The sequence below is a fragment of the Aethalodelphis obliquidens genome, unplaced genomic scaffold (assembly GCF_003676395.1).
Source record: "Aethalodelphis obliquidens isolate GAN/ISIS:26980383/991018 unplaced genomic scaffold, ASM367639v1 scaffold29, whole genome shotgun sequence".
NCBI lineage: Eukaryota > Metazoa > Chordata > Mammalia > Artiodactyla > Delphinidae > Aethalodelphis > Aethalodelphis obliquidens.
In genome coordinates this window covers 14,268,519-14,283,501 of record NW_020837973.1, presented here as the reverse complement: position 1 = coordinate 14,283,501, position 14,983 = coordinate 14,268,519, and the positions used below count along the sequence as shown (strand labels likewise).

At 44.6% G+C, this 14,983-nt stretch overlaps 1 protein-coding gene across 2 annotated transcripts in view; it reads left to right on the top strand.

Annotated features, from left to right (window-relative positions):
- Positions 1 to 4,256: 4,256 nt before the first annotated feature.
- Positions 4,257 to 14,983, top strand: part of MYO10 (myosin X) — a 215,532-nt gene continuing 204,805 nt past the window's right edge. For both annotated transcript variants that reach the window (XM_027125358.1, XM_027125356.1), the window contains exon 1: positions 4,257 to 4,748. In XM_027125358.1, the coding sequence (XP_026981159.1) occupies positions 4,728 to 4,748 (21 nt within the window). In that variant the 5' untranslated portion in view covers positions 4,257 to 4,727. The remainder of the gene's footprint in view (positions 4,749 to 14,983) is intronic.

Genomic DNA, 14,983 nt, shown 5'->3' with positions numbered 1-14,983 from the left:
TCAAAGAGAAAGGGAGGAGTCAAACGTACTCCAAGTGGGTAGAATATCATCATGGAGGGTTTCATGGATCTTTATACATTTATTTATCACACCCAACAGGACCAGGACTCCGCACTTTAAACGGAAATGGATTCATTTATGAAAACAACTCTGTGTTTGTGTGGGATATCAATTTAGAAAGCATTCTTGCTGTAGTGTGAAGTGATGGGGATTTAGTTGGCATTGATTGTCCATTGAGGGCTCTCTGATTAGGTAAATTACATCTTAGCCGTAGCCCATTTTGTTTAGAAAAATGACTGCTAGCAAATCAGTTTTTCAGTATCTTATCCCTGCTTCATTTCCAAGTTTACTTTCTTGTACTTGTTTAATTCTACTACAATGTGAAACATATCAGGTATTTTTCCCCCAGAGTTTTATTCTTTCACAACTGTTTTAAGTTTCACATGAAAAAACAAAACGAAACAAAACTTCCTCAAGGGTTTTTGAATTGTAAGTTATGAGAAATAAAAGGAACACTTGTTTAAAAATTTAAAGAACACGAAGATTCCCTTAATATTTGCTTGTTCAAAAGGCAAAAACACGTGGATTTTTAAACGTCCAAGACTATAAATGAACCGAAAGGAACTGCTGTTTAGTTAAGCATGGAAAACAGGATTTTAAGGTTGTGTCAGTTATTAACTTCTAATCTGTGTGAAAGAAACTCCAGAACTTTGTCTTCCCGTAACTGGTTATTAAACCATTAATCTGACTGGAGCAATTAGAGCGAGTGTTTTATAAAAACAAAGGTAATGAAGAAGACTCTATACACTAAGACACATCCAGATTAGGAACTGCCAGCAGTAACACAACAACAACAAAGGAACTCAATTCGAAATCACAAAGGAAATTAAGACAAGCTATGTCAACTGAAAACAAACAAACGTGGTGGAAACAAAAACGGAAGAGGATCATAGTACTTATTCACATACATACCTGTACGGAAATCTCCCTTAAAGTGGGGAAATGGTCCCATCTATATACAAATAAATTTCTGTCACTTATGGGTTAAGTTTTGCAGCTAAATAAGAGAATGTAACTTGAGCTTTTTTTATTTTATTTTGCAAATGTAACACTCCGTGAGCATGTTTGAGAAATAAGTAGAATAATTAAGAAGGAACTTCGGGGCTTCCCTGGTGGCGCAGTGGTTAAGAATCCGCCTGCCAATGCAGGGGACACAGGTTTGAGCCCTTGTCCGGGAAGATCCCACATGCCGCGGAGCAACTAAGCCCGTACGTACGCCACAGCTACTGAGCCCGCGTGTACAACTACTGAAGCCCGTGCACCTAGAGCCCGTGCTCCACAACAAGAGAAGCCACCGCAATGAGAAGCCCACACACCGCAACGAAGAGTAGCCCCCGCTCAACATAACTAGAGAAAATCCTGAGCGCAGCAACGGAGACCCAACACAGCCAAAAGTAAATAAATTAATTTTAAAAAAATTAAAAAAAGAAGAAACTTGGCTTCAGAGAAATGTGCCCATTCTCGCATTAACATTTGTGAGCCTCTGTCACTTCTCAGAGGGCATAGTTTAATGTTTTAGTCCAAACAGCTTTGACCATTGGGTAACACAGCTCCTTAAAAGGAAGCACTTACCTTTTCATTGCTTCCCCTTCTCTGTCCAATTTTGTCAAAGCCCTTGTAAATTTAACATATTCCTTTTAAACAACTGATTCCACCCCAAATACTTGAAAGTTTGATATCCTGTTTAGAATGCTTAAAATAACATGCGCTTTGCTGTTTGTTCAGCAAATAGAATCTTACTGCTACTGTTTACCTTTACAACTTTTCAAGACTGTGCATTTATATGGAAAATCTGATGACTTCTGAAAACATAAAGTGATGACCCTCAAACATAGAATTGTCTACTTCGGTGATTGCTAAAATGCAGATTCTTAGGCACCCAGCCCACCCCTGAGCTTCAGAGTCATGTGTTTTTTTGCTTTTTCTTTTTGACAATTGTCCTAGGGGATTTTGATAAAGTGGTGTAAACTTTTAAAAGAAATATAATTCAGTAAAATTCAACCCTTATGTATTGGATCTGCCTCACAATTCTTTTGAGGCAGGTTGGGGGTATGTAATTATTCACCATATCTTCTTAATCAATAGGGAAGTAACTTTCAAAAATGGTCTATTTTTTTGAGCAGTTCTAACTTTACAGAAAAATTGAGGGTAAAGTTTCCCTATATCCCAGTTCCCTTTATTATTAACATGTTGTATTAGCGTGGTACATTTGTTACAACTGTTGAGCCAGTATTGGAAAGTGACTTTGAAATGACCATGGCCAAGGCTGCCAGTGGCTGGGCTGATGCTGGGAACCAAGCCACACCCACATCCTCATTTGAACCAGCTGCCTGTACTTTCTCTCTTGAAAGATGTTCTATACAGATTAACACCATCATGACTGTAATTGCTCTGCGCCAGTATCTGAACACAGATGGCAGCAGGACTCATTTGACTAAGCACTATGGTGCCTGGGATGGTTGGTATTTATCCTGGCTCCATCTTAACTTTCCACGCAACCTGGGACACAATCTTTAATGGCTTACATGTGTAAACCTGTGAAACAGGGCAATCACAGAGCACATCATGAATTAATTTAACCTTGACTCTTTCCAAAGGGGAGTGGAGTGGGTACAACGATATTAACGCTGAAGAACTGCTCTGAGATAGGTTACAAACATGCTTGAATTTTCACACAAGGATTAGGGGGATGATTCATTCATTCATTCATTCAGTCTGAAACAGGCTGGGGATACCAATTTGAAAGCACAGTTCCCTCTCAAAGAGCTTCTATTCTCCCAACTGAAGATGGGTAGGACACCTACAAAAAGACCCTTGCAGAATATAGTTTTACCCCAACAAGATATAGTTTCCTCGGTAGTTGTAGGAATAAGCCACGCCTGCTGGTTAGGTGGAGCTGGAAGTGGCATGAGTAGCTGGACATCTCTGGGCAGGCTTCCCATGGAAGATGTGACTTTCTGACTTGAGTCTTAAAGGATGGGAGCAGTTGGCAAATCCCCTAGAGAGAACTTTTCAAACCATTTGTGGTGAAGAACCAGTTGTTTCTGTTTCCAATCTGCCAGGTACCAATAGGAAAACCCTGCTGTGCCAGGTATGAGTCACCACGAGTCTGACAACACCCAAACTGGTTTATACTCGGTTCAAAGAGACCACAGATCATGTGCTTGTATGTCGTGGCATTTTATAAATTGCTACAAAAGTTTCTAAACCTTTGCTCTCAATTTCTCTACTTGTTACAGACAGGTTCCAAACAGTTTGCAGAACAGCACAAGGCCAGGTGCCATCCTTTGAAGGCACCTGAAACTTGCTGGAAATGCAGATTATCAGCGCTCATCCCACTCAATTTCAGTCTGCATTTTAACAAGATTCCCAGGTGATTCCTGTGCACGCGAAAGTTTGAGGACCTGCCCCAGAGAAACCAGGACTCAGTACCAGGGGGGTTTGATCCTTCATCCATCTCGCTTCCATTTGACTATCTGCTGCTTCCTTTAGGTCCAGGAAAAGTGCAATTGGCCACGTCCTCTTCCAGTTTACAAAACTACATTTTCCCACTGCGATGAAAACGTCTTTTATCCTGGGTGCAGGAGAAACTCCACACGGGTAGGCAGCTTCCAGAAATTCTGATTAGCCTCCCTTCTCCGCTTTGATCTGGCCCAACAGCCGGGGCAGCTCCACGGACCGCGCTTCCGTCCCCGGAGTCGCTCATCTGCCGAGCTGCATTAATGAGATCCGCGTTGAGCCGGTTCCAGGGCGTGCTAAAGATCAAAGGCACACACACACACAAATCCCCCAACCCCTCCTCCTTGGTGACTATTTGGTCTTTCTCACCAGAGGGAAGAGTCAACTCCCCCGCCCGCACCTAGGTGGAGAGGCGGGGAGGGAGCTGGTTGCCGCTGGGGCCCCGCCTTCCCCGCCCGTCCCGGAGCCTGCGGCGGCCCGAGGCGCAGAGTGGGCGGGGCCTGGGCGAAGATGGGGGCGGGGCGCGCCGGCCGCGCGAGGCCGGACCTTGCGGAAGCGCGGGGAGGGGTCGGCTGAGGGCTGGGCTCCTGCAGGGGGCGTGGCGTAGGGGCCGGGTGGGCCGGCTGAGTGGGCGGAGCTAATCCCCTGGAGGGGCGGGGCGAGGCGAGCGAGTGGGCGGGGCCGGATGAGCGGGCTGGGAGGGCCGTGCTCTCCTGTCCGCAAGTCTCCGTGTGGCCGTGAGCCGGTGAGCCTGGGCGCCCGAATACTCACCGGGGCGGCGCTCGAGCTGGGTGAGCCATTTCGGGCTTGCTTTGTGGCCGTTGTCCCCCTGCCCGCCCCGAGTGCCTCCGGCCGGAGCGCAGAGGGAGGGGGCGCACTCCCCAGCCCCCCGCCTCCCTCCCCCAGCCGGGGGGAAGAATGTGCCACCAGCTGTTCTCCGCTCGCGAGCGCGGCGCCCAGGAGTGAGGAACTTGGAGAAAGAGGAGACAAAGGCTGCAGTTGGGACGGATGAGTTAGAGACTTGGGTTTGGGCAAACAAAAGGTGCGAAAGACGAGAAGGGGAGAAGGAGATGGCAGCGGGGGAGCCCCGCGGGCTCGAGTTTCTGGGAGTCGCGCTGTGACACGCATGGTTTCCCCGGACCTTCTGCTGGGCTGACTTCCGCGAGCTGGGAGCCGGACTCGGGCGAGTTGGGGAGCGCACGGGAACAATGGACAACTTCTTCCCCGAGGTGAGTGCGCTCGCGGCCGGGAGGGCGGGCGCCGGCGTCCCGGGCCGGGCTGCTTTCCTTGAGCCGGGCGCGGGCTCCTTTCCTGCCCGGAGGGAGGGAGGTGCTCACCGCGCCGCGCGCACACACGCTACCGCGCGCACTTAGCCCGAGAGGGTGAAACTTTCTGGGAGTCGCCAGAAATCAAGCCCCGGGGAGTCTCCGGCTGAGTAATCCCTGGCGGAATTTATTTTGTCCCGCGCTCCCACTTGGCCCCGGGATGAAGCGAAGGTGAGCGTCCTTTGGCGGGGGTGGGTGGCTCACCGGGTGTCCCCGCGGCGACCCGCGCGAGGTGAGCTGGCGGACGAGGGGCCCGGCGGGGAGATGTGCCTGCCCGGCTGCCTGGGTGCAGGAAGCCCAATAAAACGTTCATCGAGGACTAGCCTTTCTCCAAGAAAGGTCTGGTCTGGAATTTCCTTTGCAAAACGTGCCGGCTTCCTGTGAGAGGGGTGCAAACACTTCCAGAGGAGACGCTTAATGAAGTGTGAGAAGGGAGAGACGAGGGTTTAATCGTTTACTATGTTCTCGGCCTGTCGGACCTTTGGGGTCTAGGTTCTAGTGCTCACCAAGAAGTGCTCTTCTAGGATCTGAGATCATTCCAGAGGGTGAGATCAAAACATCATGTATTTGTGCTGACTGTCCCTGGCAGATTTGGAATTCGAATTTAAAGAAAATCTTTAAGAGCGAACATTGGTTATTTTTGAAAGATTAAACTGATGCTCCTTTTAGGGTCATTGAGGGCGGGACACCACGGTTACTTGAAACCCTTGACTTGAGAACCCTTTTCTCTGGGATCGAGAGTTATCGTGGTTTCTTGGCTCCCTTTCCTTTCTTGGTTGTGTTTATTTAACAAATTCTATTTAAGTTCGAGGTTTGAAGTGGCTCAAAGTAAACTTAGTTGGCTTAATGAGTCTGATGTGTCTTTCATTGAAAGCCAGGGGATGTTTTGTAAATCCAGGACAGTTTTGGAACCTTCCAGCAAATTGGATTGGTGAGGGTTTGCCTCTATGTTGGCTAACTTGCTTTCTCAGACTTAACTGGATTTATTATTTCAAGTCATTGTGCTTTCCGGATGCCCACTTACTTTAAATAGCCTGATGACTATTTATAGTGGCCAGAGTGGTATATTCTTGTGTAATAGTAATATACCTTTTTTTTTTAAAGTGGTGTCTCACAGGCGATACCCACATTCATGGTGAGAGGTGGACTGGAAAGGAATTAATCATTCATTAATACATATTTCTCCTTTTTTTTTTTTTAAATGAGACCTATAATTGTGAGACTGGCATTTGCTAATCCATAGACCTTCGTTTTCATGCCTGTAAGAAGGCACCAGAACTTTCTGCAGGAGTTGCAGGTTAACCAGTGATAAAAGACCAGTGGGCTAGTTTAATTGCTTTCATCTGTAAGAAAACCTGAGGCTCTGCCTGCGGGACTCTAATTCTTAACTTTTTTTGGCGGGGGGAGGGAGGCCTTTATTTTGCTCTTGTGTTGTGAGTTCTTTAGGAAATTTGATGAGACATAGAATTTGTATTCGATTTGTTGGGGTCCCCGTCCCCAGGAAGCCTGTCTGTCAGGGGGCCAGTGACCTCCCCTTTGGAAGAACTCTGCCCCCTAGTGGAAGTGGGGAGAACTGCAGGATAACATGGGGCAGCTGCAACCTCCTGCCCTGGTATCCTCCCATTGGACTTTGAAGTACTGTTTCTCATTACACTGTGCCTTGGTTCAGTGTGAGGAGACCTAGTTGTTGGATTTTATATCCATGATTAATATAATATTGAAGTTGGCCTTCAGAGATCTTCTTCTCCGTCCCCTGCCTTTCCTAGATGAAGAATCTGAATCCAAAGACGTTAAGTCACTTGCCCAAGGTTGAAGAGGTTGTTATAGAACTCACAGCCTTTCTGCTCTGTTGCTGGTGACTTTAGTATTGGGGGACATTTTTATTCAAAGTTATACTTTTACTCTTGTGATGTATTTCTATTACAATGTTAATTTCTAATCAGAAATTAACTTCTGATTAATTTATTTCTAGTCAGTAGTAATTTCTAATCAGTTCCTCCCCTAACCATAATCACTTTGAATGGGAAGCCAGCAGGACCAGAGAGGCTACACAGTGCTATCAATTGAAGACATACTCCTAACACAGATCCTGTCTCTACGGATCTCTCTATGGAGTAAGTGTGGAAGTGATATATTTCCAAGGACGGCAACATTGTAAGGCCTCTTGTATCACGAAGTGGTGTCCTGTTCTTTGGTAACTTTTCCCATTGTGACTTAGAGGTAATAACTTATTGCTTGTTGGACAGCAATTTGAAGCTAATGTTAACAATTGAAAAAAAATTGAATGAGATGTCGCACGTATTAGCTTTATGTGTGAACGGCCAAATAAGAAGGAAATGAGAGCTCCTTGTGACTCGCAGCTGCTATTTGGAGCTAGACCAGAGTTTCTCAATCTGGGTACCATCGACATTCTGGGTCAGTCAATTCTTTGGTGTGGGGGAACTGTCCTGTGTCCTGTGTGTCCTGGTCTCTACCCGCTAGATGCTACTAGCACCCCCAAGTTGTGACAACCAAAATGTCTGCAGACATTGCCAGATGGGCCACAGAGGACAAAATCATTCGCAGTTGAGACCCACTGAGTTAGACCCACGAAGCAGTTGCCTCATGGAATTAATTCCCGTGCGTGTGGCAGGCACAGCTTCCTTGCCTACTTTACGTAGCATCAGGCATCTGACTGCCGATCACCTGGAAGCTTGTGAGGCTTGGCCTGGAAGCTGATGGCTACTGACCTCAAAATGTACCCGGGGGTTGGAGAAACTGAGCGCCCTACACTCCCCGAGTTTCAGTTTCTTCACGGCCTTAGATCTTTATGACACCTCTCGAGTGAACTGTGTGCGCACTTCTTGGAAATTTGCTTTTTCAGCATTTAGAGGTAAGTTGTTAAAAAGTTACTTCACGCAGAACCTAAGGTTAGGTATGTCTGTAACCAGAAGCAATTTTTTTTTTTTTTTTTTTGCGTTACGCGGGCCTCTCACTGTTGTGGCCTCTCCCGTTGTGGAGCACAGACTCCAGGACGCGCAGGCTCAGCGGCCATGGCTCACGGGCCCAGCCGCTCCGCGGCATGTGGGATCTTCCCGGACCGGGGCACGAACCCGCGTCGCCTCGCATCAGCAGGCGGACTCTCAACCACTGCGCCACCAGGGAAGCCCACCAGAAGCAATTTTTAAAACAAGTTGAAAGGCTCAACCAGCAAAGTGGCAAGACGGCTGTGCAAACGTGTTGATGTTTTGAAGTGGCCGCTGTTTCCAAGTCCCCAGTGCTGGGTACAGTGTCTAGAATACTGGAGGGGCCAGTCAATGCCAGCTGGACACGTAAACGAGCGCGACTTCTCTGTCTTGTTTTAGGAACAGGAATGGCATGATGGCTGTTCAAGCGAAAGATCTTTTGAGGCTTATTAACTGGACATATATGAACACTTTGATTTTTCAGAAGTGTGTAAAATATACACAAGTAAGATACTCATAAACACATGAATACAAACATAAAGCAGGTATTAATGTTTTAAGCACTAAATTGTTAGTGGAAAGCATTCCAGCTGTACCTGTTTCTTACAGCCTGGTTCACCCTGGGCTGGAACAAACGCCCCTCTCCAGATGTTAAGTGGAAACACCTTCCTCATTTCCACTTAATTTGGGGTGGTGTCTTAATTTCGGTTGTTACCTGGAGTTCAAATCGTTTTTTAAGCTGGAACAAGTTCTTGAGCCTATTTTTCTCCCCTTTTTATAGTGTTTTGTTTGTTTCACATCTTACTGATATTTTTTGTCTTGCTAAAAGAAATAAGGCTGTTGGTTTTGGCAGCTCCTTCCTCCCCCTCCCCCCAATCATCTCTCAAGGGCAGAAGGCAAGCACTGAGGACTTCCTTGTCCCACCACATCCTGCAGGCCACCCCTTTGACGACTGTAAAATGGAATCATCAGAACATTCCCTGGTGTCCCCTTTTCCCACAGTGCAGTCACAGTGCCTTGCCCTTTCTGCACACCCCGCAAGGATTCCTGTTGTCACTTTTGGGCCCTGCCATGTTGGGTGCAGCAAAGGCACGGAAGCAGCTGGGAGCAGGGAGCCCTGGTCTTCTGGGCGCTCACCTCTCCCCAGATCAGGCCCAGAGCAGTGTGGGTAGGGCCAGCACTGTTTAACCAGAGCTGTGCAGGGAGAGTGCCGAGTGTTTGTTTTTCCAGCTCTGCTGGCTTTTAAGTGAGGTCACCTTTAAGGACACAAGCCTTGAATGCGCTCTTCTATGGAGTGATGGGAAATAGGGTACCTCCTTATAAATGCGTTTCAAAATTTCAGAATAACTTCTACGTAATTCAGTAAGTCCCCTACATAACGAACGAGTCCCGTTCCCAGAGCACGTTCGTTAAGTCCAATTTTGTCTTTAAGTACTGTACTGTAATAGGTTTATAATACTTTTCACACAAATAATACATAAAAAAACAAACAAAAAATAAAGAAAACATGTTTAATCTTACAGTACTGTCCCTTGAAAAGTACAGTAGTACAGTACAGTACAGTACAGCAGCTGACATCCAGGGCTGGCATCGGGTGAACAGGCAAGAAGAGTTACTGACTGGAGGAGGGAGAGGAGGTGGGAGATGGTAGAGCTGAAGGATCGTCAGCAATAGGGGATGGAGGGCAAAGCTGCAGTTTCACTCATGCCTGACATTGATGGAACACACATTTGCATCTTTGAAAGTTCGCAACTTGAAGGTTCGCGTGTAGGGGACTTACAGTCTCAGGTCATTGATCTGCAGGGCATGCTCAGGCAGGAGCAGCCAGTGAAGTCTGCAGGAAGCTGGGCCACACTTCCCTGGGCCTGAACGCCCCTGGGCGGATTGAGAGCCTCCTCCCTAAGAGTGGAAGAGATGTGGCCTCTGGGAGGCTGGCTGTACCCTCCACACCTGTGGGCTCTCAGCCAGGTTATCTGACCTTCCTGGGCTTCCTTTCTCTGTCTGTAAGTGAGCATAATAGTGTTGACCTTGCATGGTTATTAGAATTCGAGATAAGATTTACAAAGCTCTTGGCACCTGGTAAGTGAGTAATAATAAAAGGTTAGAGTAACTTAGAAATTAAGAACGAGTGGCCTTTGATGGTGACTGAAATCCCAGTACTCTATGGTGCAGGGAAATCTTGGTCTTCGAGCTGTTGCCAGTATCATTTCTGGTGCTAGATTGCACTTATTAATTTTCTCCCTTTGGACCAATACACTTCTGGCTGATTTTCCAGAATTCTGTCTAAAGCATGTCTAGATTGCTTATAAAGTCAAGCTCACATTCTTAGGCCGGTTTCCAAGGCCTTCTGATCTTGCACCTCTCTTTAGTCTTTTCCCGCATGTGAATTCTATTCCGGAGGGTCTATTACCAGCCTTCCTCCATACCTTCGCATGTGCCCTTCTCTCCGCTGATCGGATGTCCTGCCTGTCTAGCTCCTTTTTGAAACCATCCCCCACAAGTCTAGTTCATGGTCACTCCTCTCTTTCCTATGAACTTGACTCTCCTTCTTTCTGTCCTGGTTGTGTTAGGAATTTACCCCTTTTAGCTAGAGGCTGTACTTATTTTGTCTTTCCTGCTCAGATGAACAGACAGAGTCTTGAGAGGGTAAATAATCCGATTTATAAGTTTTATCGCCTCGTTTGCACTCAAAGGTCCTTAAGGATGGGATTCTAGCCTTGTGTAGCTGTTATTTTCCTCTCGAGTACAGATGTTTTTATGGTGGGAGGGGAGATGCTTCTAACTTTTTCCCTTGATTATGAAGCATTTTACAGTTCTTTGAAGACAGTAAAAAATATAATTTGCTGTTTATCGAGTGCTTATTGTGTGCAAGGCATGTTTCTGAGCACTTTCCATTCAGTAATTAAGTTATTTAACAACCCTATGAGTAACGCTCCATCGATGAGGAAAGTGAGGCAGAGAGAGGTTAAATAACTGGCCCAAGGTCACACAGTTAGAAAGTGATGGCCGGGCTTTGAACCCACACAGGATGTCTCCAGAGGGTCTGTGCTCTTCACTGCCATGCTTTACTCTCCTGTTGGTGACATCTGTCTTATGCTTGCATCACTGTTTCTTTGATGAAGTGCTTAAGACCTTAAGCAGTTAGTGAATGATTTTGGAGTTGAAAACTGCATGGGGGTTTGGGAAAACAAGTGGCCCACGCCCCAGAAACACTGCAAACCCAGCAGGAAAATGTTCATCAGCTTTTGAACATGCCTCCAATTTTTATTTGCTGTGCCCTTTACTTAGGAAAGACAATTACCTTCTGTTTCCTTGTAAGATGTGGTTTCTGAAGCTGCCGGCCCCAACCTCATGAGGATGGTAGGGAGCTTTAAGTAATAAGGCAATTAGAAAACTAGATTTTTGCGAATTAGTTATTTTATTAAAAGAAAGGATAGGACTCATGTGTCTCCCTATTCTAAGTCTCAATTATCAGAGTATTCCTCTTGGAGGTTTTCTGATGGAATCTTCTCTTTCGATTAAAGATTCTGGCCGCCTTCCCAGAGTTTCTCTATATCCGTTGTTTTACTTGTTAGCTTATTAATGCTTGTGGGTGATCTTTGACAGGAGAGCGGAATATTTCTCATAGAGCATTCCTTGAATAAAACATTTTGATACCTTACTAAAAGCTGTTTGGAAAATGTGTCCGCCGGGCTTAATATATGAAACTTGAGTCCCCAGTTTAAATCTAGCCCCTCGTGTCACATGACATCCCATCATCTGACTCTGCCAGTTACAGGAAAAAGTGTTAGAGTTCTTGTGGCAAAGCCATGCCACATCTCTTGAAGCACAGCCAGAGCAGGGGAGGACCAGATGGCAGTTCGGCATTTCATAGTTCTGTCTTCTCCCCAGCTTCGGTATCTACTATTCAGATTGAAAATTGCCTCTGTAGAAAGGCATTTAAAATTGTGGTAATTAAAAAAAAAGAGAGAGATTTATATTAGAAAAGGTAGGCAATGTTGAATTTTTGTATTTTGTGGTAGGGATGTTTATCTTTATTACCTGTCAGTGATTAAAGGGCAAGGTAAAATGAGATTTGGACGTTGGAATAGAAAGTAGCTTTTTCACTTGGCCTCTTACCTAATACTGAGTCCCAAAAGAACCCCATAATTCTTTTAAGTGTCATTTTTGGGGGTCAGTTAATAACATGTAAGCAGTATCCATTGACAGTGATGTACATTGTGGAGAGAAGTGGACTTACCTCTGGGTAGAGTCTGTGTTCACGCTATCTACTTTGTGTGTTAAAAGTCTATTTAAAAGTTTTTCTGGTAGACTTCATGCTCACGTGTGTGGCTACCATTGTTTTTTGGGTTCTATCAGCTTCATAGGTACTTAAATTGGGTTGCTAGGAATATACGTAGAATTAGGAGTGTTCTTGCTTAAAAACAAAAGCTTTGATAAACATAGATTTACAATATTACTTTTCCATGTCATTCTTACATTTTTTTCTTTCCTTAATCCTGCAAAGAGTATGTGCTAAGTTTAGAAACTTTAGAAAATGCCATAAGCAAAGGACAAAACCTTTCTGTCCTACTCTTAATGTTTTGTGGTATATGCTTTCTTTGCCTCTGTATCTGTTTCTGTGAAAGCGCACCTGTAATGTTTTTCACTTAAGAGTTGCTTGAGAGGGCTTCCCTGGTGGCGCAGTGGTTAAGAATCCGCCTGCCAATACAGGGGACACGGGTTCGAGCCCTGGTCTGGGAAGAGCCCTCATGCTGCGGAGCAGCTAAGCCCGTGCGCCACAACTACTGAGCCTGCGAGCCACAACTACTGAGCTCGCGTGCCCGTGTTCTGCAACAAGAGAAGCCACCACAAGGAGAAGCCTGCATGCCACAACTAGAGAAAGCCTGCGCGCAGCAACGAAGACCCAACACAACCAAAACCCAACGCAACCAAAAATAAAATAAATACGTTTAAAGGAGTTACTTGAGAAAAGCTTTAAATGGCAAGGATCTTGCATGTATACAGACGGCCCCTGTGATTTTCAGGGCCGGGGACAGGAGTACAAATGCAAGCCCCATATCACATCTGTAAAATATTTAAGTTATAAATCAAGCTTCCAAACTGGTAAATAAGTGTCTTCTATTCTCCTACCTTGATAAATATACCTTCATTAGGACACAATCGAAAAATGTCTAAAGCTATGGGTTTTATTGCCTAAAGTCAGACTATGAAAGATGAATGAAGATAATTATAGTAGCACATGTGTGGGTGTCCTGTTGATGGACCAGTGATGTCTGCGTGAGTAATAGACATATACTCCATAGTAAATTTTCCATAGGTCTACTTTTCTTGCCCATATTTCAGCAGAATCACTAATTATATATGGTTACAGTCAAGATTTTCACAATAATTTATGTGTTACTGACAGTAACACTAAAGTAAAAAACCTTTCTTGAGTCATTGTGGTTCTTTAATTCATTTCAGTTTGGGGATGCTTTGCTAAGGCAGCCAGTAGTTATTGGCATTGTCAACAAAATTCATACAGCAATATTTAGATTAAAAAAACAGAATAAGATTACGTATGATAGGTTATGGATACTGCAGGAAACACAAAATATTTTAATTTTATTGTATAAGTCATATCATTAATATTGTGAATTTCCACTGTTTCTTAAAATATTCCTCAAACTTTTCAATCCTGTGTATATTATAAAGAAAACTGAAAACAGAAGTTAATTTGTTAAAAATCTGTTTTCAGATGAGACTAAACCTTAATGCATCTCAGCCAGAAAATAGTCTACATATAAAAATGTGTGAATCTTTTTCTTCCTAGTCATGCAGATGTTTTTATTGCCTTATATTTTCTTAAAATACCAATTTTGTTTCCTGTTTCACATGTAGTTCCTGTTTGAAGAAATTTTTCTCTAAAAGTTTTAAAAACACATTTTTTTTAAAGTGAAGTGGCCAAATTAGGTTTTTTGGGGGGGGTTGGAAGCTTTTGCTAAGATTAATAGTAAGCAATAGTTTATATCAAATAGTTGCTGCTACTGCAAGTTCAAAATTAATATATCATTTTCCACCAAAGACCGTGATTTACTCTTTATTTGAGGAACTTCTGTTTGTTTACCTTCTTTTTTCTTTGTGATGCACAGTGTACTGGTCTGAGTGGCCCTGCATTCTTCCTGGACATGTATCCCTATCTATGTGTCCATTATAGGTGTTTCTAGGTGTTTGCTATTATAGAAAACAGGACACATACATTCTCGTACCCAGGTCATTGCAGGCTTCTCTGATTATTTCTCGAGGATAAAATTTTCCAGGAGTGGGGCTGTTTGTTCAAAGAGTTCGCACATTTTTACTTAGACTATTTGGCAGCAAAAGTTTTCTGAGAGGTGTCGGTGCAGATTACAGCAGGCACAGCTGAGACACCCTGTCATGATGTATTTATGGTAGCAGGGATTTTGTAACTTCTTATTAGAGTCTTAATGACATGCATTGTTTCACAGAGGAAACACATAATACTAGATTTCTGTGTCCACTTGTTAGGTTCTTCTCTGAACCAGAGTGGAGGAAGGAGGCATTTTTCTCACTTAATTACGTTGATTGGCATCTGACCCCCAGAAATCCCAGTGCTGGTACCTGATGTTCATTTAAGGCCAAAGCCTACACAAGGGACCTTGCTGTATACCGCCTGGGGAGCCATTGGCCATTTGTTTGGGGAATCGTTTGTATGGATTTTTCTTTTAATTCTTATTCCTTTGCATTGTAAGTATCCCTGTGAGTTAACCCTGGGCTACAACAGTTACGTGGTGGTGGTTCTAACTGTAGGGATTTAGGTAATGTACAGCACTGTTGATGGGTGTGTGTTTGTGTCTGTGTGTGACTGTAAGGCTTATTATTTCTATTAATTACCCCTGGGAGATCTTTGCATGGACTTTGAAGTAGAAGTGTTGACTTCTGGGTGAAAATAACACTCCACCTTTTACAACGTATACCACTGTCATTTAGTACAGGTTTGCTTCTGTTTATCTCTGCCCACATTTTGTTCTTTTAATGATGTGCGCTAAGGGCCAAAGGGTATGTACAACCCTCCCGTAGCTTTCAGCCTCAGAGTTTCAGAGGTGGGCAAGGGTGCCCTCTTTCTTTCTTTCTTTCTTTTTTTTTCTTTTTGCGGTACGCGGGTCTCTCACTGTTGTGGCCTCTCCCGTTGCG